This window comes from Petaurus breviceps, unplaced genomic scaffold (genome assembly GCF_028583685.1).
Source record: "Petaurus breviceps papuanus isolate PSGF00001 unplaced genomic scaffold, PetGlider_PUasm1.0 90977, whole genome shotgun sequence".
Lineage (NCBI taxonomy): Eukaryota > Metazoa > Chordata > Mammalia > Diprotodontia > Petauridae > Petaurus > Petaurus breviceps.
Window position 1 is genome coordinate 30,868,919 of NW_027187391.1, and position 25,557 is coordinate 30,894,475.

General features: G+C 36.2%; 1 protein-coding gene across 2 annotated transcripts in view; it reads left to right on the forward strand.

The window, feature by feature from the left end:
• The window catches only part of MAN1A1 (mannosidase alpha class 1A member 1), a 188,604-nt gene that overhangs the window by 127,404 nt on the left and 35,643 nt on the right, over positions 1-25,557 (forward strand). For both annotated transcript variants that reach the window (XM_069076950.1, XM_069076951.1), the window contains exon 7: positions 21,283-21,406. In XM_069076950.1, coding sequence (XP_068933051.1) covers positions 21,283-21,406 — 124 coding nt within the window. The remainder of the gene's footprint in view (positions 1-21,282; positions 21,407-25,557) is intronic.

Genomic DNA, 25,557 nt, shown 5'->3' on the forward strand with positions numbered 1-25,557 from the left:
ATTTACTTTAACATGCATTGAGTGATCTTGTATGTATCAAACACTATTCAGCAGGGTGGCTGGGTGGCACAGTGAATAGAGCAGTGGCCCTGGAGTCAGGAGGACCTGAGTTCAAATCCAGCCTCAGACACTTAACACAAAACTAGCCATATGACCTTGGGCAAGTCACTTCACCCCAATTGCCCTGCCTTCCCCCTCACCCCCCCCAAAAAAGCAAACTCTATTCAGCCAGCTTTGTTAGAAAAGCTGAGACTTTACATACTTAGTTGATGATAATAATAATGACACAATGATTTATAACATTTCATAGTTTGCAATAGTTCTTCCATCCCAATCACCCCTCTTGGTAGTGCAAGTATTATCCATGTTACATATTTGAAGAAATTGTTGCTCAGGGAGATTAGGGGGACTTGTCTAAAATTACACAGCTAATATATTTTAGAACTAGAACTCAGGTCCAGAGCTTCTGACTATAATATCACCATTTTCTTTTTTTATACCTAATGAAAAGAAAAATAAGTAGGATGGCTAAGGGTAAATTAATGCTAAGAATGAAGTCTCTACTAAAGGCAGAACCAAACTTGAGTAGTTATAAATTACTATGTTTTCTGCAGTATAAAGGAGATTGGGAGATAGTAGAATGCCTGGCATTGCCTATCATTGGCAAAAAATAAGAAAATGATCCCTTAGGATATAAGAGCAGCTGACATGTATGAATATTAGCCACCTACTCTTCTGGAGGCACCCCTTCCAGCAAGCACTGTCATCTAGATTCTAGAACATAACCCCAGGAAAGGAAGAAAATGCTTCCCCTTAGCAGCAAGGAATAACAATATATTACATGTATCCAGTACCTTATATACATGGTCTCATTTAAACCCCACAACAGCCCTATGAGGTATGTATTATAGAATATAATCATCACTATCATCATTATCTCCATTTTACAGGTGAGGAAATTGAGATTCAGAAAAGTTCAATGGCCAACATTATCTAACATGGACCTGATGATTCTAACTCTTTAGTAATACATAGGGATGTTTCTCCTTTGAAGTCAAGGTTTTATCTTAGAATGCATCTTTCTTTTTCATTCTTCCTTTCCTTTCCTTCCTTCCTTCCTCTTTTCCTTCTACCTTCTTTTCTTCCTTGGTCTGAATTACTGATCTGACATACTCTGTGGGTTAAAAGTGACTGGTAGTATCAAGAAAGCTTGGATGGTTTTGTTAATTGGTGATGCAGATACTGTTTGAAAAAGGGTTAAAGGGTATGCTCATTCCTCTTAGAGTGGAGTCTGCATCTTGACGGAGTTGGAGATAGGAGTAGATGGGTGAGGTTTAGTCTGTCTATAGAAGAAATCAGTTTGTTCCTCTCCTGGGATCTATCTAATCTGTAAGATATATAAATGTTATTGACTAGTGTCTCTGGGATCCTCTAGGTTGGAACTCTCTCAGAAGTAGAATGCAGTAATTTGAGATAGCTACCTTTCATCAGGACTCTTTCCTTCTTGTCTTAATTGGTCCTCCTGCCTCCTATCTCTTTCATACTGCTGTCTACATAATCATTCTAATGCACATGTACAATCTTGTGCACACTCAGGCCTTTGCTCAAAAGCCTTCAATAGTTCCCTTTTAGTTGTTACTAAGTAAAATTTTAACCAACCTCTGGCATTTAAGATCTACCTCCCTTTACAACTTTATCATAAACCACTACTTTTCTTATACTCTGTTTTAATGAAAACCACCCTTATTCTTATCCTACCATGCCTCTTCTAGGTTGACTCTGATTCAAGTCAGTGACCTACTAGTTTGATATTAGAATGAAATGAGACATTTGTAGGTCATTCAACAGCTAACAAAAGATTTGAGGAATTCAGCAAGTACAATGCATTGAGAACACACTAAATTAATTTATCTGAGAGAAGCTTCTCTCTCTGACCTTGGAAAATACCCTAAACATCATCATGGCCCACCATTCAAGCATCAGAGCATTCCTGGAGCTCTGATGGAGCTCATCCATTCTTGGATGTTTTATATTCTCATGACCAGGAAGTGATGTCAGTAGACTGAGCCTTTTGTCACCTGAGTCAATCAGATCTTGAGAATGGTTTCAGTACTCCGTAAGGAAAAACTATTCTAACTTACAAGGGCTTGGGAGGTTAGAATATTGCTCCAACTGCAGTGCCTTTACTCATGTTCCCTTCCATGTATAAAATAGATTCTACCTGTTGAATTCCCTTCTTTCCTTCCTTCAAAGCCTAACTAAGGCATCAGCTGCTCCATAAGGCTTTCCCTGATCCCTTAAGCAGGAAGTATTCTCTCTTTCCTCATACTTCTCACAGTGCTTTGGATCTTTCCTCTGCACTTAACTATAATATAAGAGAGAATGTATTACTTGTGTACGTGTCTCATCCTCACCTGAAGTTCATTAGATTATAAACTCCTTAAAGGTAGATTTCATTTTTGTATCCCCAGGACTATAATAATACACATAGTAAGTTCCTAATAAATGTTAAATGAGTAAATATGAAGAAATCATAATGACAAGCCTGAGCCATTAAGAAAATATTAAATTGTGTTTATATATACATAATTTAATGTCAGCAAAACACATCACACATTTTTCAAAGATTTCCCTCAAGATTCACTAAAATAATTTGAGTTGGGCGTGGCTAGGTAGCTCAGTGAATAGAGCACCAGCCCTGGAATCAGGAGGACCTGAGTTCAAATCCGGTCTCAGATACTTGACACAATTGTTAGCCATGTGACTTTGGGCAAGTCACTTAACCCCAACTGCCTTCCAAAAAGCAAAAAATAAAATAAAATTACTTGAGTTTTTTTTTTTAGTTTAATCAGTTCATAGCCCCACTAACAGTGCATTAAAGTACCTATTTTCTGACATCTCTTCCAACATTTCTAATTTCCTCTTTTTTTGGCAATTGAGGAATGGTTCTTTTTGTTATAAATTATGGATCTTAGAAATAAGAACTTTATTAGAGAAACTTGAGGCAGATTTTCCCCCTCAACTTCTAGCTTCTCTTCTAATAGTAGCTATATTAATTTTGTTTATATAAAACTTTTTAAATTTTATGTAATCAAAATTGCCCAGTTTACATCATGTGAACCTCTCTATCACTTTTTTAGCTATGAACTCTTCCCCTATCCAAAGATCTGACAGGTAATGTTTTTCCATGCTCCTCTAATATGCTTGTGATGTCACCCTTTATTTCTGAATCATGTACCTTTTTAGAGCATATTTTGATATATGGTATAAGATGTTCATCTATAAATTTTAACATTTTGAGAAGTGAGTTTCATTGTTCAGGAAAGTTCACTTGTGCAAAGGATTCATTCCTCAAAGATGTTACCTAAATAAATTATAATTACTATTATTTATCAATGAACATTTATTTATTGATCATTTATTAATGAAGTTAACAGTGTGAAACTGTAAAATATGGAAGTATAAAACATAATCATAGAATCCTAGAAAGTAAGAGCTAGAAGGAAAATTGGTCATTTCTAATCTGATCTGACATCAGTATATTAATAATAACCATAACAGCTAGTATTTTATAACACCTTAAAATTTGCAAAGTGTTTTATCCCAAATGACATATACATATTATCTCATTTGAAATTCCTAATCTCAAAATGTTTACACTCAGTCTGGTAGAGGAAAAAGAGTACTACACAAGAATGGTGAATGATATGAAACTATATAAGTGGCAGAAGTTCAAAGGAAAGGGAGATTACTAACAGTTATAGTAAAAGAAGGCATCATGAGTGAGTTAGGATTGAGCTATACCTATGAGTTAGGTAAGCAAAAGAGGGAAAAGGATATCCTAGGTAGAAAGAATACTCTAAAAATAAGCACAAAGGCAGAAATGGTATGTGTGCAGGACCATGACAAATCTCATCTAACTAAAAGAGAGATTCCATTTGTTGGAGACCTATACTGTTTATCCACATAACTTGACATGGAACCTTACTTGTGTTCTCTTGATGCTGTATAGGTATTAATGGAACAAATGAATAGGCTTTCCTTGAATCATCCCTCATTTTTAATTTTTCCCCAGATATACATTTTCACTACCAAAAGAACCAAATCATTTATATTAACAATGCATGGGTTATGCTTTTTCTTATAAATTTATAAGAATAATATCCTAATTGATAAATGGTCTAGGTATATGAATAGGCAGTTCTTAAGGGAAGAAAAACGATCTATTCAAAAGTATATGAAAATACATGTACTTTCAGATGTGGTCACTGTAAGTTTTACTTAACTGTTTCACTTTTTTACAAGAGACTTCCCAGAAAGTGAAAATAATCTGCAAATGTTTATAATATCATTATGAAAAAGTAAGACTTAAAAATAATTTTTTTTTTTAAATTTTAATGGGTGGGGGCAGAAAAGTAAAGGTTAACAAGTATGTAACTTAACAGAGTTGTTAGCCTGGAGTTAATAATGCTTTGTAGTTAATAAATGAATCCAAGTCTAAATAACTACACAAGGGGTCTCAGAAACTGTTAAAATCAATGAGCCCTGCAACCATCACAAAAGCAACTATATAAATCCCTGTAAAAACTAGGGAAGTTCTAAGATAAATAGAAAGTCACTGGATGCTATAAAAGCTCTCATGTTGACTTTTTAAATTACTAGCAAACATTGCAGTCTTCTTGCCTAAGTACTAATCCAAGTGAAGTTAGCCTCTTGTAAATATAAACCTTGTCTCTGATGCTGAATTTTGGGCATGTTCAAGACAAAGAGCCTGGACAGTGTATAGCTACTGCCAAATGGTCTTAACAGTGAAGTGGCAATACATTGTCCAGAAAACATCTGTTAGGTGAATATAAAAGCCAGTTGTACCCGAACTTTCTGACTATACTCTTTTGGAAATTTATCCCAACTGGAATAAGTACATTTTTTTTCTGATGCAGTCTCTAAAGAAGTATATTGTAATACAGAGAGAGCCTCAAATTAGAGAACACCAGGAAACACCAATTGATAACAATGAGATCTTACAGAACAAAACCATTTCATGACTGTCCTATCTGAGAATGGAACAACTGACTTCTGAAATATCTGGCTATTACCCTTGTATTCCTTATCTCTAGTTCAGGTGCCTCTGAGTCTGTCCAGGGACAGACTCTACCAGGAATAAGGATGATTATGTCCTTTAACCCTTATTCTGATGTTATTTGGATGGGATGATCAAGTAATTCAACTAACCAGGATTCCTTATTGCTGTGAGCAACCCATAATTCACAGAATATATCAGGTGGGGATCCCAATTGAAGTCCAATTCTTGACTCTTGATGAAACATTCAGATGCTCAAGTTCAAGTTGCTAAAGAATGTTGACTGTTTGAGAACACTGACAGTATTAAATGAATTCTAGTTCAAGGGCACAACATGGTCTAATAGAAAAGAGTACTAGATTTGGAGTCAGAAGACCTAATTTTGAATCCTGGTTTTGTCATTTAAAACCTGTGTAACCCATGGACAAATAACTTTACCTCTGTGGACCTCAGATTCCTCATGTGTTAAATAAAGAGGTTGAATATGGTGATAAGTTCCCTTATATCTCTAAATCTATACATCTATGATCCTGTGACAGTTGGAAGGATTCAGGTACAACTAGGAACAGGATCATTCTTTTTGGCCAGAGGCAAGTCACTTCTTTATTTTCTTAAAAGAAAAATGCTGGTTATAATTCTCTATCTCAAAGTATGGTCTTGCTCTTTCCACTATTAGAATTTTTTAAATTAATATTTTATTTATTTATTTTTAGTTTTCAACATTCATTTCCACAAGATTTTGAGTTAAAAATTTTCTCCCTGTCTTTCCCCTACCCCAAAATAGCAAGTCTACTGAATACCCCTTCCCCCAATCTGCTCTCTCTTATATCTTCCCTCATCCCCCCACCCAACTTTCTAGTAGGGCAAGATGGATTTCTGTGCCCCAGTGCCTATATATCTTATTTTCCAGTTGCATGTAAAAAAAATTTTTTTTAACATTTGTTTTTAAAACTTTGATTTCCAGATTCTTTCCCTTCTTCCCTCCTCACCTACCCCCCACTGGGAAGGCAAGCAATTCAATACAGATTGTACACGTGTAGTTACGCAAAACATTTCCATAGTAGTTATATTGTGGAAGACTAACTATATTTCCCTCTATCCTATCCCTTCCCCCCCCACTTATTCTATTTTCTACTTTGACCCTGTCCCCTTTCAAAAGTGTTCACTTCTAACTACCCTCTTCCCTAATCTGCCCTCCCTTCTACCATGCCCACTCTTATCCCCTTCCCCCCTACTTTTCTGTAGGGTAAGAGACCCAATTGAGTGTTTATGTTATTTCCTCCTTAAGCCAAATTCAATGAGAGTAAGGTTGACCCATTCCCTTTCACCTTCCTGCTCTTCCCCTCCATTGTAAGTTTTCTCTGGTCTCTTTTATGTGACATAATTTGCTCTATTCTATCTCTCCCTTTTTCCTCCATTATATTCCTCTCTCACCTCTTAATTTTATTTTTTAGATATCATCCCTTCCTATTCAACTGATCTTGTGCCCTCTGTCTATGTATACATGTACACACATATATACACATTCACATATATATTTATACACACATACAACCTCCTATACATACATACATATGTATGTATACATATATACATATATATTCCCTTCAACTATCCTCATACTGAGAAAAGTCTCATGAGTTACAATTATTGTTTTTCCATGTAGGAATATAAATAGTTCAATTTTAATAAGTTCCTTATGATTTTTTTTCCTTTTTACCTTCTCATACTTCTCTCACTTCTTATATTTGAAAGTCAAATTTTCTGTTCAGCTCTGGTTTTTTCATCAAAAATACTTGAAAGTGGGGCAGCTAAGTGGTACAGTGAATAGAGCACCAGCCCTGGAGTCAGGAGGACCTGAATTCAAATCTGGCCTCAGACACTTGACACACTAACCTGTGGCTTTGGGCAAGTCACTTAACCCCAATTGCCCTCCAAAGAGCAAAAAAAAAAAAAAAGAATACTTGAAAGTCCTCTATTTCATTGAAAAGCCATATTTTCCCTTGAAGCGTTACACTCAGTTTTTCTGGGTAGGTGATTCTTGGTTGCAATCCTAGCTCCTTTGACCTCCAAAATATCATATTCCAAGCCCTTTGATACCTTAATGTAGAAGCTGCTAGATCTTGTGTTATCTTTATTGTGTTTCCACAACACTCAAATTGTTTCTTCCTGACAGCTTGTAATATTTTCTCCTTGACCTGGGAACACTGGAATTTGGCTATAATATTCCTAGGAGTTTTCTTTTGGTGATCTTTTTCAAGAAGTGATCAGTGAATTCTTTCAATTTCCATTTTCCCCTCTGGTTCTAGAATATCAAGGCAGTCGTCCTTGAGAATTTCTTGAAGGATGATTTCTAGGCTCTTTTTTTGATCATGGCTTTCAGATAGTCCAATAATTTTTAAATTATCTGTCCTGGATCTATTTTCTAGGTCAGTAGTTTTTCCAATGCCTTCTATTTTTTCATTTGTTTGGATCTATTTTATAGTATCTTGATTTCTCATAAAGTCATTAGCTTCCATTTGTTCCAATCTAATTTTGAAGGAATTATTCTCTTCGGTGAGTTTTTGAAATTCCTTTCCATCTGAGCAATTCAGCTTTTTAAGGCATTCTTCTCATTGGCTTTTTGGACCTCTTTGCCATTTGAGTTAGTCTATTTTTTAAGGTGTTATGTTCTTCAGTATTTGGGGGGGTCTCCTTTAGCAGGCTGTTGACTTGCTTTTCATGATTTTCTTGTATCGTTCTCACTTATCTTCCCAATTTTTCATCTACTTCTCTTACTTGATTTTCAAAATCCTTCTTGAGCCCCTCCCTGGCCTGCAACTAGTTAATATTTTTTCTTGGAAGCTTTTTATGTAGGAGTTTTGACTTTGTTGTCTTCTTCTGGTTCCATGTTTTGATGCTTTTTGTTCCCAAAAAAGGATTCTATTATCTGATTGCACTTCTTCTGCTTACCCATCTTGCCAGCCATTTATTTTACTTTTGAGCTCTTTGCTACAGTAGAACTCTGCTTCCATTGTGCAAAGAGCTGTGTCCCAAATTGCTGGGGTTTTCACAGCTGCCAGAGCTATGAGGAAGGTGCCCTCTCTACAGCCACCACAAGCTCTGGCAGCTAGAATTCCTCACCCCAAGACCACCACCCAAGTCTACAACCTAGATCCAAGCAGGTTAAAGCAAAACGATTACCCTCTGAATGGTTGCTTGGTCCCCTACAATCTGCAGGCCAGGAGCTCCAGAGGTAGCCACATGGCAGCAGCTGCAGCCACCATGCCTCTGCTACCTCTTGCCCCAGGGGCAGGGGTGGGACCATGCTCTTCTGTCACCCAGTTCCACCAGAGTTCCCTACTGTCCTTTTACTTTCTCTTAGGGGTTTATGGGTTGAAAAGTCTGGAAACCACCATAGTTGCCAGTTATTCACTCTCCTGAAGTCTGCTCTGGCTGGTCTGTGCTGCTGGTCAAGGATGCCCGGGGTTTGGGCCCACACTGCTCACTCAGGATTGCTCAGCCCCAACCCAGTGCAATAGACCCTTCCTGTCAGCCTGCCAGGCTGCCTTCAGCGGGAGATTTGTTTCTCTCTGTCACTTTGTGGGTTCTATAGCTCTAAAATTTGTTTAGAATCATATTTTACAGGTATTGGAGGAGGTTGGTGCAGGAGCTCATGCAAGTTTCTGCTTTTACTCCTCCATCTTGGCTCCACCACCCCCCCCCCCACTATTAGAATTAATACAAAGCATAAATAGTGATCTAAAACATTACCCTGAATTAGAAACCACAAATGATATTTTTGCCTTTACAATCCTTTCATCTCAATGTTTTCTCAATACTAAATTCTAACAAAGTTGAATCAGTTACTATGAGATTTGGAAGTATTATTTTTGTTAATGTCAGCATTAGTAGGATGCTGAGAGTTTATTTGCATATTAATTACCCATTATTGATTTTTATACTTTGTTTTAAAATGTTAAAAGTTCGATTTAATTTTGAGACAAATTGAATGTTTATTATATTGTGAGTAACAAGAGTAATTGTCCATTATAAGAAAAACAGCCAGTAGACTGTTTCTGTGGCTAATTTTATTAAATTATTTTGACTGTAAGTAAATTAGCATTTTAGGATGTTTTCTAAATATTGTAGAACAATTAGTTTTGTAAAGATATATGATGAACCATTTTCCTGCCTGGTATAATTTTAAAGGCTGTGAAGTGGCTGTTAACCTCCCATTTTTATGTGCCCCATTAAATCAAAATGTCAGATATACATTTGTTATGAACTACACATAACCTAAATTGGTATGAGATTGAGAGGCAAATATCAAGTGCCTCCCTTTATGTCTATATCAGTTCAAATATTTATCATTTACTATGCTAGGCACAATGTGGGGAAGAGACTATAAAAAGCCTAAATATGATCACTGCCCACAACTTGGTTGAGAAAAATGAAGGAAATAATTCTCTAAAAAATTAAACAACTACATAGAAGATATGACAAAGCAACATATTGTGAAGTACTTTTATTCATTTAGTATTGAAAATATTCTATTTAAGGATGCTACTTAGAAATTGAGAGGGCAGTTTGAGATAATGAAAAGAGCTCTGTATTCAGAATCGAGAGATCAAAGTTTAAGTCATAACTCCACCACTTATTAGCTATGTGATCTTGAGTGAGTTATTTCTTCTGTTCTAGGCCAGTTCAGTGATTCAGTTTTGCAGATCAGAGCAAAGTGAGATACTCATAGACCATATAATATTTAGCAAAAGTTGTTTATTCAACAGGAACATGGAAATGATATTCAGAAAAGATACAATGTTGGTTCAGTTAGGTATATCTCACCTTGCCCTCCAATTTTTGGCCTTCCCAGTCAGAAGGGTGTATGTAACAATAGTATATAGCAAGAGGAAGTAGGAATTTGAGGAATTGAGGAATGCTAACTATCACTCATTGGGATTTTACATGACAAGAAAGAGGTTGAGCCTTAGTTCCCCAGGCCAGGTAAGTCATAAAGAGGGTTTCATTGACTTTTTAAGGAAAGAGAACTAGTTTATATGGCAGTGATCTTCCAACCTTATGCAATGGATGATAAATTTCACAATGGGTCTTATTTCATTGGTATTAATCAGATTAGCAGTAGATGTTACTCCTTTCACTTGACCCCTCGGTTTCCTACTTATCTTTAAAATGTTAACTTTGTACTTAAGGATATTTTAAGTCCTTTTGACCTTGTTAAGCTATGGATCTATGAATGGGGGGGGACATAGAGGATTTCAGCATTTCTTGGTCAATTAAATGCTTCTTTGCTTAATAAGTAATTCTAGTAACACATCACTTTCTTTTAAGAAGAGTACACGTTTGTATTATAGGCTGGATGTTTCACATTTTCTCCTTCCTTTATTTTTACTATTCCCCTCCCTCACCATCAATTTTTAGAGTCTTTATCTGCCAGCTATAGTTTTACACACTGGATAGTCAGATGCCAGCCAAAAATTGTGAGTAAAAATCAAGGACATATAGTAAGGAACGCTGTTGTAGATTTTCTCTCATATTTGTTGGAAGTCCCAGAGCCCACTAATTCTTGCCACAAATAAATTATACCATTTTATGACACATTTGTTCCTTTTGTTTTAAGGACCCCAACCCAGAATATCTACTATTGTAAAATGTAGCCTATAGTTTATAATTCATTCCTGGTTTCTTTTGGTTGGGTAGATTCTTATTAAATCCTAAAAGAAAAATCAGTATTTTTAAGGATCTTGGTTATTCATAGACCTTGAGAAGTCAGTCTTTCTGACCATGCTCAACTATAATATTCTTAGTAAATTATATGAATAGAGCTTAGTCTTATTTTCAAAGTATTGAATTTTATAATATTTAGGAGTATTGACCTCTCCAATGCCTGTGTACTCTGCCTGCTCTAGATTATTCTATATTCACTGCCCAATTATTCTTTGTTTATGCCACTTTACCACTCAGAAACCCTCAGTAGTTTCCCATGGGCTACATTCAAGGCCTTCTAATATCAATGTGCTTTTCTAACTATAGTTACCAACAGGATCACTATTATTTTCTGAACATACCTTATGTTTTCCCACCTCCACATCTGGGTTTGTGGTGTTCTTCTCACTGTCTTATAATCCCTACCGCTGCCTTCCCTGCTTCCCCCCCCCCCAAAGAAAAGTTCTATTCATCAAAATCCTACTCCATTTTCCAAGGTTCAGCTCAAATACCACACCCTCTATAAAATATGTCTAATTATTTCAACCAGTAGTCATACCTTCCTCTAATTCTTATAGCATTTTTATCAGCCTTTCTTGTATGGAAGTGCCCTTTGAAGTAATTATTGGTGTACATGTCTTACTTCCCCTTCTAGGAACATCTTCAAGTAAGGAATAACCTACATTTAAAAAATAATGATGGTGCTAAGTAGATGAGAAGATTAACATGAAAAGATAAGATAAAAACAAAAATAACTGGCATTTTTACAATGCCCTCAATTTAGCAAAGTACTTTTTTATATTATCTCGTTTGAGACTCACAATATCCCCATGAGGTATAGATATTAAGCAAGTTGGGTAGTTATTAATTGATTAGATAAATGGATGGATAGATGAATTAATGAATGAGTGAATGAATGAATATATTTATTTCCAGGCCGAAATTCTGCCTAACTAAATAATCAAATGTTTTCATTATTTCTTTGGTTTGAAATATCAGGAAACTGAGGGCAGTGACTATTTACATATTTGGTAGAAAACTACTCAACATGCATGAGTATATTCTTCCTTGTTCAGATTTTATACAATCAGTTATTCTGGTTTTTTTTTAAATATACTTTTACATAATTTGCTTATTTTAATTATCCAAACCTCCTTCTTCCCAGTAGTATAGATAAAAAAGATTTAATCAAACATATGTATGTAGATGGTGGTAAAAACCTGAAATTCGACAAATGCCCACAGTGAAGAGGAAAAGTTTTATTAATTAACTAATTATGCTTCTATTTCCACATTTTCTAAATGATAGCTATTTAATCCAGGCATTTTTGTTTATTAAAGGCACTAATCTTGACAGTGCTTGCTGAACCTCTCTTCCTTTTATGAAATAAAATTTATGAAATACTGGTTTTAGGAAATTAAGACATAAAATCTTAGATTTAGAGGAGTTTTAGAAATCATCTAGTTGTGGAAAAGCAAAAACAATTTAATTGCAATTAAATTTATTAAATGCATATAAATAAAAAAAGAAAATGTGTTATTTCAGTAGCCTTAAGAAAAGAATTAATAGAATTTTTATTCATGAAGTTTCTAATTCCTCCCTGTTGCATTCTAAAACAAAAAAGAAAGAACATTAGTCTATCTGTTCTTTTGAATTCTATAAATGTGCTTCTCATTGTGTAGATAATCAAGAGTTTACTGTATTATGCATTATATACATATAAATATATATAATTTTTCTGTTTCAAACCGATTTCCTTTATGGATTTCCAGAACAAGCTATAGTCTGGACTCTGAAAGAAGTTTATTTATTGATCTTTTATTTAGGCAAGAACTCGGGAGAAGAGGAGGAATTCATTATTAAATGATTTCCCTTTTTTTAAGAAATGGTGAACAGTAAAATGAAAATAATTTCTAATCAAGTCTTTATTCTTTTTTAACACAGCATTTATGTTTTAGATTGTGTTTTAAATAGCATGTCTAAAATTCTTCTATAGAAATTTTTATCCATAGCATTTTAGGTATCTTTATATTTGGTAACTTAAACTGTCGCCAAAGTAAATTTAGGTTATTATTTAAAAATTTGTCAGTTGAAATACTCAAAACAACCTTTAGGACAGCTCTCATGTACATGAGTTAATGGTGAACTCTAACAGGAAAGAAAAGAATTACCAGTGTCCATGGGACCATGAAGTTAGTAAAATGACTGTATTAATTCCATAATTGATTCCCCATGATCTGTTAAACATTCCCTATACAGGAGAAAATATGCAATGTTCACTTATATTACATTCACAAGTCAGCAACTAATTGAACATCCTCCTTTTTATTGACAAAGAGGGGGGTATAAATATATAATAATGTGTAACCAATAGTATACAATGATTTTTGGTGTCAGAAGAGGCCTTAAAGATCATCTAATCTAATCTTTGTCTGAAGTGAATCTAGTCTACAGCATCCCAACTGGTGGTCATCCAACATCAGCTTGAATGAATCCTGTTGTTAAAGAACTTAGTACCTCACAAGATTGCCCATTATATTTTCAGACACCTCATAATTGTTAGGATATTTTTGTTAACATTAATCCAAAATCTTTCTGCCTCTAATTTCTACCCACTGCTCTTAATTCCAGTTCTGTTCTCAGGAGTCCAAACAATATGTCTGTCCCATTTTCTCCAAGCCAAGTTTTCACAATACTAATTATACAGATAGACAATGGATGCTGTAATTAAGGAAACAAAGTTGTATGCATGCTGTTACTAAAAGACTCACCAGTTCACTCTTTTTTGACAGTATCTTTTTGTTCGTGTCAAAATCCGACAGCAAGTTATTTTTATTTTATTATATGTGTTGTCAGTACCAACCAATCATTGCCCTCAGTTTGCTGATACTTAAAACCAAAGAAATGTAGAAAACATTTATGATTTAAAAAAAAAAACACAAAATCCTTCTGTGAAAAATGGCAGAACTGGAGAGTGGGTGGATGAATATAGAGTGACAAGAAAGTTTTAAATACTTTTCCAGATTCTTTAAACAAAACCCTTGACAGCTACCTAGATGATATATAGTGCTATTTATGGAAATATCCCCACACTGACCTCATTTGAGGTAAAATGTATGCCTTATGACAATATTTAATAGAATCTACTTTTGAATGACTTATATTCTTAAGATTTGGTCCTGCAACACAAATCTTGGGGAGGTTTCATAGTTTAGTCCTGCATTTTGAGTCAGAAGATACAGATTCAAATCCCAGTAATGCTACTTACTACCTTTAAGGCCTTCTGTAAGGTACTCAGTGTCTTTGGGCTTCAGCTTCCTTCTCTCTGAAATCTGCAACACCACATATAGGCTATTCCTGTGTATAGGATTTATAGGAACTCATGAATCAATCCACAAGCATTTAAGAAGTACCTCCTATGTGCCACACACTGTACTAGGCTTTCGAGATACAAACACAAAAAAGTAAACAACCCCTGCTCAGAAGGAACTTATTTTCTATCAAAAGAAACATAGGTACATTTATGTAGAATCCATACAAGTTATATAAGGGGGTGGGCACTAGCAGTTGAGAGAATCAGTAAAGGTTTCATGTGGAAGAGTGTTTGAACTACATCTTGAAGAAAGATGTGTGAAGCAGAAGTGAGTTAGAGTAGAGGCAGAGGGAGATTATTCTGGGGGGGGGGGGGGTGGCATGAACAATGCAAGGGCACAGAAATGGAAGAGGGGTGCCGTATGTGAGGAACCATGAGAAGGTCAATTTTGTTGGATTATAGCATATGAGAAGGGAAGAAATGTAGGGTGAGGCTGGGTTGTGAAGGGCTTTAAAAAGGAAACAGAATTTCTATTTTATCCTCGAGGTAATAGGGGACCAGTGAACTTTATTGAATAAAGGAATGACATGGTCAAACCTTTGTTTAAGGAAAATTGCTCTGGCTTCTTAGTGGAGAATAAATCAGAATGGGGAAGGACTTGAGGCAAGGAGACCAATTATGAAGCTGCTGCAGTAGTTCAGGAGAAAGGTAATGAGGGCCTGAAGGTGGTGACTGAGTGAGTAGAGAGCAGGGTCCAATATGAGAAATGTTGTAGAGGTAGAAATGACAAAATTTAGCAGCTGATTGGCTATATGTAGTGAGAGAGGGTGAAGAATCAAGTTGTAATCTTTTCAATCATGCCCAACTCTTTATGACCCCATTTGGGGTTTTCTTGCCAAAGATGCTGCAGTAGTTTGCCATTTCCTTCTCCAGCTCATTTTACAGATGAGGAAAATGAGGCAAACAGGAATAAGTGATTTGTCCAAGGTCCCACAGCTAATAAGTTTCTGAGGCCAATTTGAAACTCAGAAAAATAAGTCTTCCTTACTCCAGACCCAGCATTTTATCTACTTCACCAACTAGCTGCCCTTAAACAGAAATAGGGAATTATAAATAATTGTATAGACATTATCTAGTTCAACATGTTCACTTTATACATGAGAAAACCCCGATATATAAAGTGTCTCATAGAGACAGAGATGGAATTCAAGCCTTACTCTATCTAGTTCTAATCCTGTTTTTCAATATCTATCTGACTTTGGACAGGTCACCTTGTCTTAATTTGGTCACCTTTAAAATGGGGGAAATAACATACTATCTACTACACCTCCCGGGTCCATGCTATAGTCAAATGAGATCATGTATGTGAAAAGTAATATACTAATATAAATACTTATTTTGTATTATTGATTATAATAATAATATGTATTCATGAAAATTCAGGAATTACTTATTTAGGCCCCAATATGGGTCATATATCATGTGAGGCACTGGGGATACAAAGACAAATACCAGACAGTCCCTGAACACAAGGAACTTGCATCTTACCATGGGGTGAGGTGGAAAAGCAACATGAGAGGCAGCATGGTAGAAAGGAAGGAGTGCTAGATTTGGAATCAGAAAACTTGGGTTCACATCGAATCTGTAAAATAAAGGAGTTGAACTAAGTTTAATACAAAATACCCACAAAATAAATACAGAGGAATTTGAGAAATAAAAGGGGAAGTATTCATAACTAGGGCTATTAAAAAAGGCCTCTGCTATGGAGGAAGGGTGTCCGCTGACGGAATAAAGAACTAGGACAAGGTCAAGAAAAAAGACATTCCAGGTTGGAGGGGAAAGCCAAGGAAAGGAGGCCAAAGTGCAATGCCTTAGGAACAACTAACTAGTTAACAAGTTTGTTTATAAAGCTTGTGAGAGGGAATAATGTGTAAAGGGGCTTCGTGTAAAAAGCATTGTTCTTTTGTAAAAATATTTTCCAAAAGCACGCTCAGTGTCTGTAAGATGTCCAGTACGATAAAGCTGCCCTTTACAAGAAAGGTATCCTAGCTGTATTGCAGCTGCCTATATCAAATGTTGATCTTTCAGAATAAATAAAAGCAATAAACAAAAACTTGTAGTTTGATAATTGAAAGCTCCCTTTTAAAACTATCAATTTTTACCTTAGAATTCCACATAATTATAGTGCTTTGTCTTGGCTCTGTCAGGACCCCAAGGAACCACAGCCCAAGAGAAAAGAGTATTTTCCTGTAGCTAGTTGGTGCAGTGGATAATGTCAGACCTGGAGTCAGGAAGACTCATCTTTCTGAGTTTCAATTAGACACATAGTAGCTGTGTGACCCTGGGCAAGTCACTTTACCCTCTTTAACTCCATTTCCTCATCTGTAAAAGGAGCTAGAGAAGGAAATGGCAAACTGCTCCAATTTCTATTTATCCCAGAACATCAGTTTAATATCCATGATCTCCCTGGCTAGAATTCCCAAGAATAGAAAAAGGCAGAATTTGTAGGCCTGGTGGATGTTTTCCCCCACATCCATGGATTTGAATTTCAAAGCTGAAAGAAGACCTCGAAGATTATTGGGACCAATTATCCTCATTTTACAGATCAGAAAGGCTTCCCTTGGTGCCAACTGCAAGAAAGCCAGCAATGAATCTCACCACTAATATAACAAGAAGAAGGGAAACCTGCTTGGCTTCTTTCTAATTAAAACTACAGCCGTGTAATGAGTCCTGGTCTTAGGGTCTACCAGTCCCTCATAGCTTTAACAAAAAAATTGCTCACGTTGCTTAGACCAGTGGGGTACACTTAGTCACCATTATTGCCTCTTTCTCTGACCAAGGATACTGTTTTCAAGTACTTCCTTGCCCTTGCCCTTTGCTTCCATTTTTGTGGTGGGGCAATTGTGTTGTTTGAAAAGAATGTTGCTTTTTAGCTAACTGCTGGATTGTACTGTACCTATGTGTAAAAAATAAGGCTGTAATGATAAAACCAACTATTATAAAATCAGCAGTGTCACTGTTAGTAAGCTGTGTCCTGGAATCAAGCTCATCTTAAATACCGTTAATGTATAGATCTTTTAAAAGGCATGAAAAAAATAACTTACTTTTCCTTCTATTTCAGATAAGCCAACTGAGAGCTATTAGTATGGTAGCTGACAGTAAACATTTATTCAGTGCCTACTATGTAGGTACTGGGAATATAGAAAGAGGCAAATGATAGCCCCTACCCTCAAGGAGCTTTACAAACTAATGGGAGAGACAACATGCAAACATACAAAGCAAACTATATACAGGATAAATTGGAAATAATTAGCAGAGCAAAGGCACTGGAATTAATCATTGGAGAAGGCTTCCTATAGAAGGTGCTGTTTTAGTTGGGACTTAAAAGGAATCCAGGGAAGTCAGTCGTCAGAGCAGGAGCAGAGAGTGGAGAGCCTTCCAGGCATGGAATGTCAGAGAGGATGCCCAGAGCCGAGAGATGGGAGTGTCTCATTCTTAGGACAACAAGAAAACCAGTGTCACTGGATCAGAGGATGTGTCAGCAAATAAAGTGTAAGAAAACTAGAAAGGTAAGAGGAGACTAGGTCATGACGATCTTTCGCTGCTAAAGAGAGCATTTTGTATTTGCTACTGGAGAAAATAGTTGTTCAGTTATTTATCAGTCATGTCTGACCCTTCATGACCCCATTTGGGGTTTTCTTGGCAGAGATACTAGAGTGGTTTGCCATTTTCTTCTCCCACTCATTTTCTGGATGAAGAAACTGAGGCAGACACCGTTAAGTGATTTGCCCAGGGTCACATAGCTAGTAAGTGTCTGAGACCAGGTTCAAATTCAGGAAGATGAGTCTTCCTGACTCCAGGTCTGGCACTCCATCCACTGAAGCACTGGAGAATATAGGAAAGCACATAATAAAATTTTATTGACTGACTAACTAAAGAGATATGACAAGAAGATACATGACCCCCCACTGGCCCCCCAAAAAAATGGAAATTATTTTAGGGTTTCTTTTTTCTTTTGATCTAGATCTATGATTTCATTGATATATAGGGAATTCCTTGTGGGGAAACTCTTCTTCTAATGCAATTTAGAGAACTTAAGTGTCTGGGACATTGAGAAGTTGTGACTTGTATAGGATCACACAACTAGTATGTTAGAAGCAGGATTTAAATCCAGGTCTGCTGAATCTGAGGTTGGCTCTACCCACTATGCCCCACTGCCTCTTAGCATAACTAAGTGATTTTCAAAGATTTGATATTCATAATATTGGAGAGAAACTGATACCCTGGATAATATAAAAATCATTTATGTTGGGCTTTAGTATATGTTTTGTTAGTTATGCTTTTATATGAGTATGCCACATAGCAGTAGATAAAGAGCCAGCCTCAGAGCTAGGAACTTTTCAGTTCAAGGCCTGCCTGAGGCATGCTTTATGACCCTGGAAAAGTCTTTAGCATCTCAGGCCTCTAAACAACTCTCAATGACAGCAACTGGCAGAGAAGGTGCCAGCCTGCATTGGTAGGGGGCTCTCTGTACCAATCACCATCCTTATCCCCTATGTGGAGCTATGTGATCTAGGGATTCTCTGTACTTCAAGTAAATTTATGAAGTCACACTGAGAAACACAGATTCATAAAGTAGTAGAAAGCTATGCTGCTTAAGTACCCTGCCTCCTTGCTTAAAACACTCTTTACATCTTTACTAAATGTAACATGAGCTTCCAGGCTAAAATTTGTCCTTATAAAGCTTGCTGAATTTGATCAGATAGCTTCTCAGGGTTGGGGAAATTTAAGTATTTTGGTTAGAAAGCGCTTTCTGCTGGGCTGTAGTCTACTTGGTAGAAAAGAAGGTAGAGTAAAAGTAAATAAAAAATAATGAGTATTATTAATAAATGACTTTTTATAATCCCCTCTGCTTAATTATACTGTGACATTTGCCAGATGTCAATACAATTTGCAAGTCCACATTTACATTCTTCTATTGTGTGAGTCAGCCATGATAATGAGAATTGACCCCATGTTCCTAGGACCTAATTAAAATTAAAGAGTGAACCTAAAATAAATTAAAATATAATATATAGAATTCTGCCCCCTTTTACTCCTTTACATTTTGTTTGATTTATATTTGGATCTTTTGGGGGGGGAATATTGAATTACTTTCAGGGAAGCAGATATTTGTGATTTTCTTATTTATTTTTGTTTGATTTGCATTTAGATCTGTTTGGAGGGTGGGGGGGATGGGGGACTGTTTAATTACTTTTCTTCTAAGCAGATAGATAATTGTGATTTTAGCCTAATGTAAAGGGGAAGAATAGAAGGAAAGATTGTTTGGATGGGGGTTACAGAAAGGTGCAGTAAGGATATGAGAACTATATCTCTGTAGAGGAAAACTAAATAAAGACCAACTTCACTTATCATTGATACAAGGACAGAAGTAACTAGTCTGAAATAATCAGAAATCAGCCGATTTTCTTATTCATTCACTGTCATAGGAGACAAACAGAGGTAGGGGATTATTTAAATGCTTAAAATACAACTTACAAATAAAGTAAAAACTACATTTCTGGAAAAGAATCATTTTCTAGGAATTAGGACTGAAAGCTAGTAGGAAACTTTGAAGTTATCTAGTTCTGTCCCCTGATTTTAGAGATATGCAAACTGAGGCCCAGTAGAATGTGGTAACAAACAGTAAAATGGGTAGAAAAGTTAATAGCATCAAAAACAAACCCCCCAAAAGGCAGATTTTTTAAAGCCTAATTATCTTCTAGCTAAGTAAATTGATGGCTATTAACTTTTATCTATTTATACTCATTTTACATCATCATGCTATCTTATTATAAAGCTCTTCTTAACTACTTTTCATAAACAATTTTGCTGTGTTAATAAAAATGTGAACTTTTTTTATTGCTGTTCAGTTATGTCCAACTGTTCATAACCCCATTTGGGGTTTTCTTGACAGAGATACTGGAGTGGTTTGCCATTTCCTTCTCCAGCTCATTTTACAGAGTAGGAAACTGAAGCAGAGAGGGTTAAGTGACTTGCCCAGGGTCACACAATTAGTGTCTAAGGTTGGGTTTGAACTGAAGAAGATGAGTCTTCCTGACTCCAGGCCTGGCACTCTATCCACTGTATCACCTAGCTACCCAAACTTTTTGACAGCTGTATTTTAAAACATTAACCTTAAAATAAATGCCCAACACAATTGTTTCATAAACACTCAAAAGCTCAGAGGAATTATATATAATTCTGTTGTGATTCATTCAGATATATTTGGCCCAGAATTTGGAGATCCATTCTTTAGCTATGGTAGTAAATTCTCAAAGATTTTGACAATGTCTCTAGATTAGTGGAAAACAAAAATTCACTCACTTGTTTTTAATGTCCCTTTCATTCCTGCTTGGGAAGTAAAACACAAGTAACATAATCATTGATGTTTTTTATTCCTTAGCTTTTGACTTTAAAAAGCTTTTGCCTCAGATTTTGTATATATTTATGCATGCATATGCATATTTGCACACAAGTCATGTGGGTGATGTTGTCTGGATTATTGTGAATAGATTCAATCACCCAGGAACTGAGGTACTACTAGAAGCAAAATGGTAAGAAGAAATGGGCGGGAAGACAAAACAACACCAGAAGTTAGTACTTGAGAATGTACCTTGATCTGAGGAGGACCTTTTCTTGTGGTAATGGAGCTCATGTCAAATTACAGAGCTTTGAAATCTAGCCAACCACAAAGTTCTTCTTTTTCAATCTTGTCTCTAAAGTTCTACTTGATGTTTGGGCCAAAAACAACCTAAATTTAATTAAAATTTTAAAAAAATTCTACTTGATTTTAGACATCACATCACAAGAGAAGAACCACCTGCACCTTCTAAAAGAGTTGCTGGCTTACTCACAATATGGATTAGACAACTTCTGTCTGATTTTATTAGCCCCACTGGCTGTTTTAGCTTTGAGAAAGGAGATTAAGTTCTGTTGTGACTTGTGGATGACAAGTAAAGAAAATGTCACCCTACTTCCTTTACCTGCTAATTATTATGTTAAAGCATATCCAGAATGTTTGTGTATTTGCACATTTACAGATAACTGAATAAATTCATTCAACCTCTTTTAGCTTTACTAGAACCCTGAATATTGGAATTAGTGGTTCCTAAAATGCCCTTCCTTCCTTCTCTTTCTTTAGTGGGATTGGTCGAAATTGGCCTTGGGCATCTGGAGGAAGCAGTATTCTGGCAGAATTTGGAACCTTGCATTTGGAGTTTGTACATTTGAGCCATTTATCTGGGAATCCAGTCTTTGCTGAAAAGGTGAGAATCCCCAGCAAAACCTGTATTTCAAAAGCAACAAACTAGAAACATTTTTTTTCTGGAATTTTGCACATTGTTATGTGTCCTGTTCTTAAAAAAAAACAAATATTTATGTCCTGTCCTATGATGATGGGTTAAAGAAGCTGGGGATATCTAAACTAGACAAGAGAAGACTCCGTCATCTTTAGGATCAAATGCAAAATTCTCTTTTTAGCATTCAAAGGTCTTCATAAATTATGCCCCACTGCCACCACATTCCCAAACTTTGTCTTATGTCTTACTCACCACCATGTATTCTTTGATCCAGTAACAATGGCCTCCTGAATGTTCCATGAACAAGATACTCCATGTCTCAGCTCTGGGAGTTTGTCAGTTATATCATAGTAAGGCTTCTTTTTGCATATGGCTTAGACTAGGTGGCCACAAAGGTCTAGCTCTGAAATTCTGTGATTCTTTTGATTTCCATAAAGCAGAGACACACATTTTGGCATTAAGTAGTAATTACTCAATTAGCATTCACTAATGTGATATTTTTAGTTAATCAATCCTCAGTTTCTTGTGAGAAGAAGCTATTTTTCAGGGGTGGCTAGGTGGTACAGTGAATAGAGCACCAACCCTGGAGTCAGGAGGACCTGAGTTCAAATCTGGCCTCAGATACTTAACACAAAACTAGTCATGTGACCTTGGGCAAGTCACTTAACACCAATTGCCCTACCTTACCCCCTCCAAAAAAAGCAAAAAAAAAAAAAAAAGAAGAAGATATTTTTCATTTCTTTAAGAAGCACAAGAATTTTCCAAAGATTTTGGATTTCTGCTTCTTTTGAATAACACCAGCAAACCCCTTGGAACAAGGCTTCTTATACATCTCTTCATTTGCTAACATTTAGTTTCCTTTGTAATCCTATGTATTTTATTTTAAGCAGTCAAGAACATTATTCTGAGAAGAGTTCTGTAGGTTTCAGCAAGCTGCAAAAGGGTCTATAACACACAAAAAAAGATTAAGACCCTTTCTCTAGAGCAAGAAGAGTTAAGAGAAGAAGGAAATGAGAGTATCAATGGATTTAGAGGTTTACCAGATAATACTTCCTGGTCTGCCAGTAGAATCTTGACCATAGTTAGCATCTAAGCTGGACTTGAAGGAAGCTAAGGAATCTTTAAATGGAAGAGGTGAGGAGGAGGTCTAGATGACAATTTGTGCAAAGTACAAATAGGAGATGGTATTGAATTTGAGGAATAGCAAGTAAGTCATTTTGGCTGGGTTGTAGAGTGAGTGACAGGACAAGTAATAAAAAAGTAAGGCTAGAAAAATGAGTTGGAACTAGATAACAAAAGATTTCAAATGCCGGAGTAAGGAGTTTCATTTTGTCTTACAGGGAGTAAATAACGACTAGAGATTTTGGAGAAGGGGAATGAGGGAGTTAGAACTGCATACCAGGAAAATTATTTTTGACAGTTTTGTGGAAGATGGATTGGAAAGGGCAAAGACTGGAAGCATGGAGACCAATTTGGAGGTTATTTTAGTAGACCAGGTAATGGTGTACTCTACTGACGAGTACTTGAATAAGAGTAATGGTCATGTAAATAGAAAAAAGGAGTTGGATAGAAGAGATGCTATTAAGATAGTTTCAAGGACTTTACAACTGATTGAATGTAAGAGGATGAGGGAGAAGGAATGGTTGCAGATGGCCCTAAATTTTCAAACCTGGGTCAATGAAAGTACAGTGGTAACCTCAAAAGAAATGAGGAATTTTTCATTATAACAGATGGCTGTCTGGGAAGGAAAGGGAAGAGGGATAAAGGTGGAAATCAATGTCATATTTTTTAAAAGATATCTATAAAAACATTTAAAAAAACAAATAGGGAAATTTGTAAAAAGAATGAGTTTGGAACAGGAAAATATATTCTATTTTTAACATATAGAGCATGAGATGGGACATCTAGGTAGATATGTCTACCAAGTGTTTGCTGTGGGACTAGATTTCAGTTAGAACTTCCTGTTTCCTAGAATCAAGATTAGTGATTCCTGAATAATGAAATCCTAGGAAGAGCACTATTCCAAGAATCAGGAGACTTGGATTGTAGTCTTCCATCTGCCACTAATTTCCTGTGTGGCCAGAGGCAAATCACTTAGCTTTTCTACTACAATTTCCTCATCTGTCAAATGGGAATAATAAAAATTCCCCATATACATCATAAGATTATTATGAGGAATTGCCCTGATGTTCTAGAACCAAAAGGCAAAATAGAGGTGAAAAGAATCCACCAATCACATCCTGGAAAAGATCCCAAAAAGAAAGCTCCTAAGAATATTATAGCCAGGTTCTGGAATTCCCAGATCAAGGAGAGAATATTACAAGCATCCAGGAAGAAACAATTTGAATATTATGGAAACACAATCAGGATAACACAGGATCTGGCAGCTTCTACACTGATGGAATGAAGGCCCTGGAATAGGATATTCCAGAGGGCAGAGAAGCTGGGATTAAAACCAAGAATCACCTACCAAACAAAACTCAGTATCATCTTTCAAGGGAAAATATCGTCATTCAGTGGAATAGAAGACTTTGAAGCATTCTTAATGAAAAAACCAAAGTTGAATAGAAAATTTGACATCCAGATACAAGAAGCAAGAGAAGCTTGAGAAGGTAAACAGGGAAAAGAAATCATAAGCCACTGATGAAAGTTGAACTATTAACATTCCTACATCGAAAAACAATAATTATAACTGATGAAACTTTTCTCAGTATGAAAATAGTTGAAAGGAATAGAAAATATATAGATATGTCTATATCGGAGGGTATACAGGGTTATGAATACATATGTGAATGTGTATATATGCTTACAGGTATACAAAAATAGAGGGCACAGGACCAATTTAATAGGAAGGGATGATACTTAAAAGGGTAAATTAAGAGGTGAGAGAGGAATATAATGAGAGGAGATGGAGAAAGACAGAATGGGGTAAACTATCTCATAAAGAATAGGCAAGGGAAAAGGGTAACAATGGAGGGGAAGAACAGGAATGCAAAAGGGAATGGGTCAACCTTATTCTCCTTGAATTTGGCTCGGGGAGGGAATGAAATACACACTAAATAGGGTATCTCACCCTACAGGAGAGTAGGGGAGAAGGCAATGAGAGCGGGGGATGATCGAAGGGAGGGCAGGCTGGGAGGGTAGGGAAGTTGGAAGCATCCACTTTTGAAAAGGGACGGGATCAAAGTAGAGAATAGAATAAGTGGGTGGTGGGATAGGAGGGAGGGAAATATAGTCAGTCTTTTCCAATATATCTTTTATGTTAATGTTTTGCATTAGCTACACATGTACAACCTATACTGAACTGCTTATCTTCCCAGTAAGGGTAAGTGACAAAGGAGGAAGGGAATGAATCTGGAATTCAAAGATTTAAAATCAAATGTTTAAAATTATATATATACTGTTATTAATACTATCTTACACGTAATTGGGAAATAAGATATACAGGCAGTGGGGCATAGAGATCTACCATGCCCTACTGAAAAAGTCTAAGGGAGTATGGGAGAAGATATGGGAGAGAGCAGATTGGAGGAGGGGATAGCCTATGGGACTGCTATTCTGGGGTGGTGGGTAGGGGAAAAATGGGGAGAAAATTTGTAACTCAAAATCTGGCATAAATTGATGATGTAAATTAGAAGTTAATAAAGCATTTGAAAAAAATATTATTATGAGGATCTAGGGGTGGAAGTTAGGTGTATGTGGAAAGCAGAAGAACATAAAAGCCATTTGAAAAGTAATAATATAGTATAGAAAAATAATAATAAACTTTCACATGGCTTTCAAAGAGTTTTTCTCAGGGCAGCTAGGTGGTACAGTGAATAGAGCACAGGCTCTGAAGTCAGGAGGACCCGAGCTCAAATCTGGCCTCAGATACTTAACACTTACTAGCCATGTGACCTTTGGCAAGTCACTTAACCCCAAATGTCCTGCCTTTCCCCCCTCCAAAAAGAAAAAAATTTTAATAAAATTTTTTTAAAAGTTTTTCTCAGAACAATTCTGTGTGGTAGGTTGTGCACAGTGTGCATATTTGTATCCCCATTTTATTTTACAGCCAAGGGAACTGAGTTTCAGAGAGGTTAAAAAACTTATCCATGGGGATGGATGGATGGATGGATGGA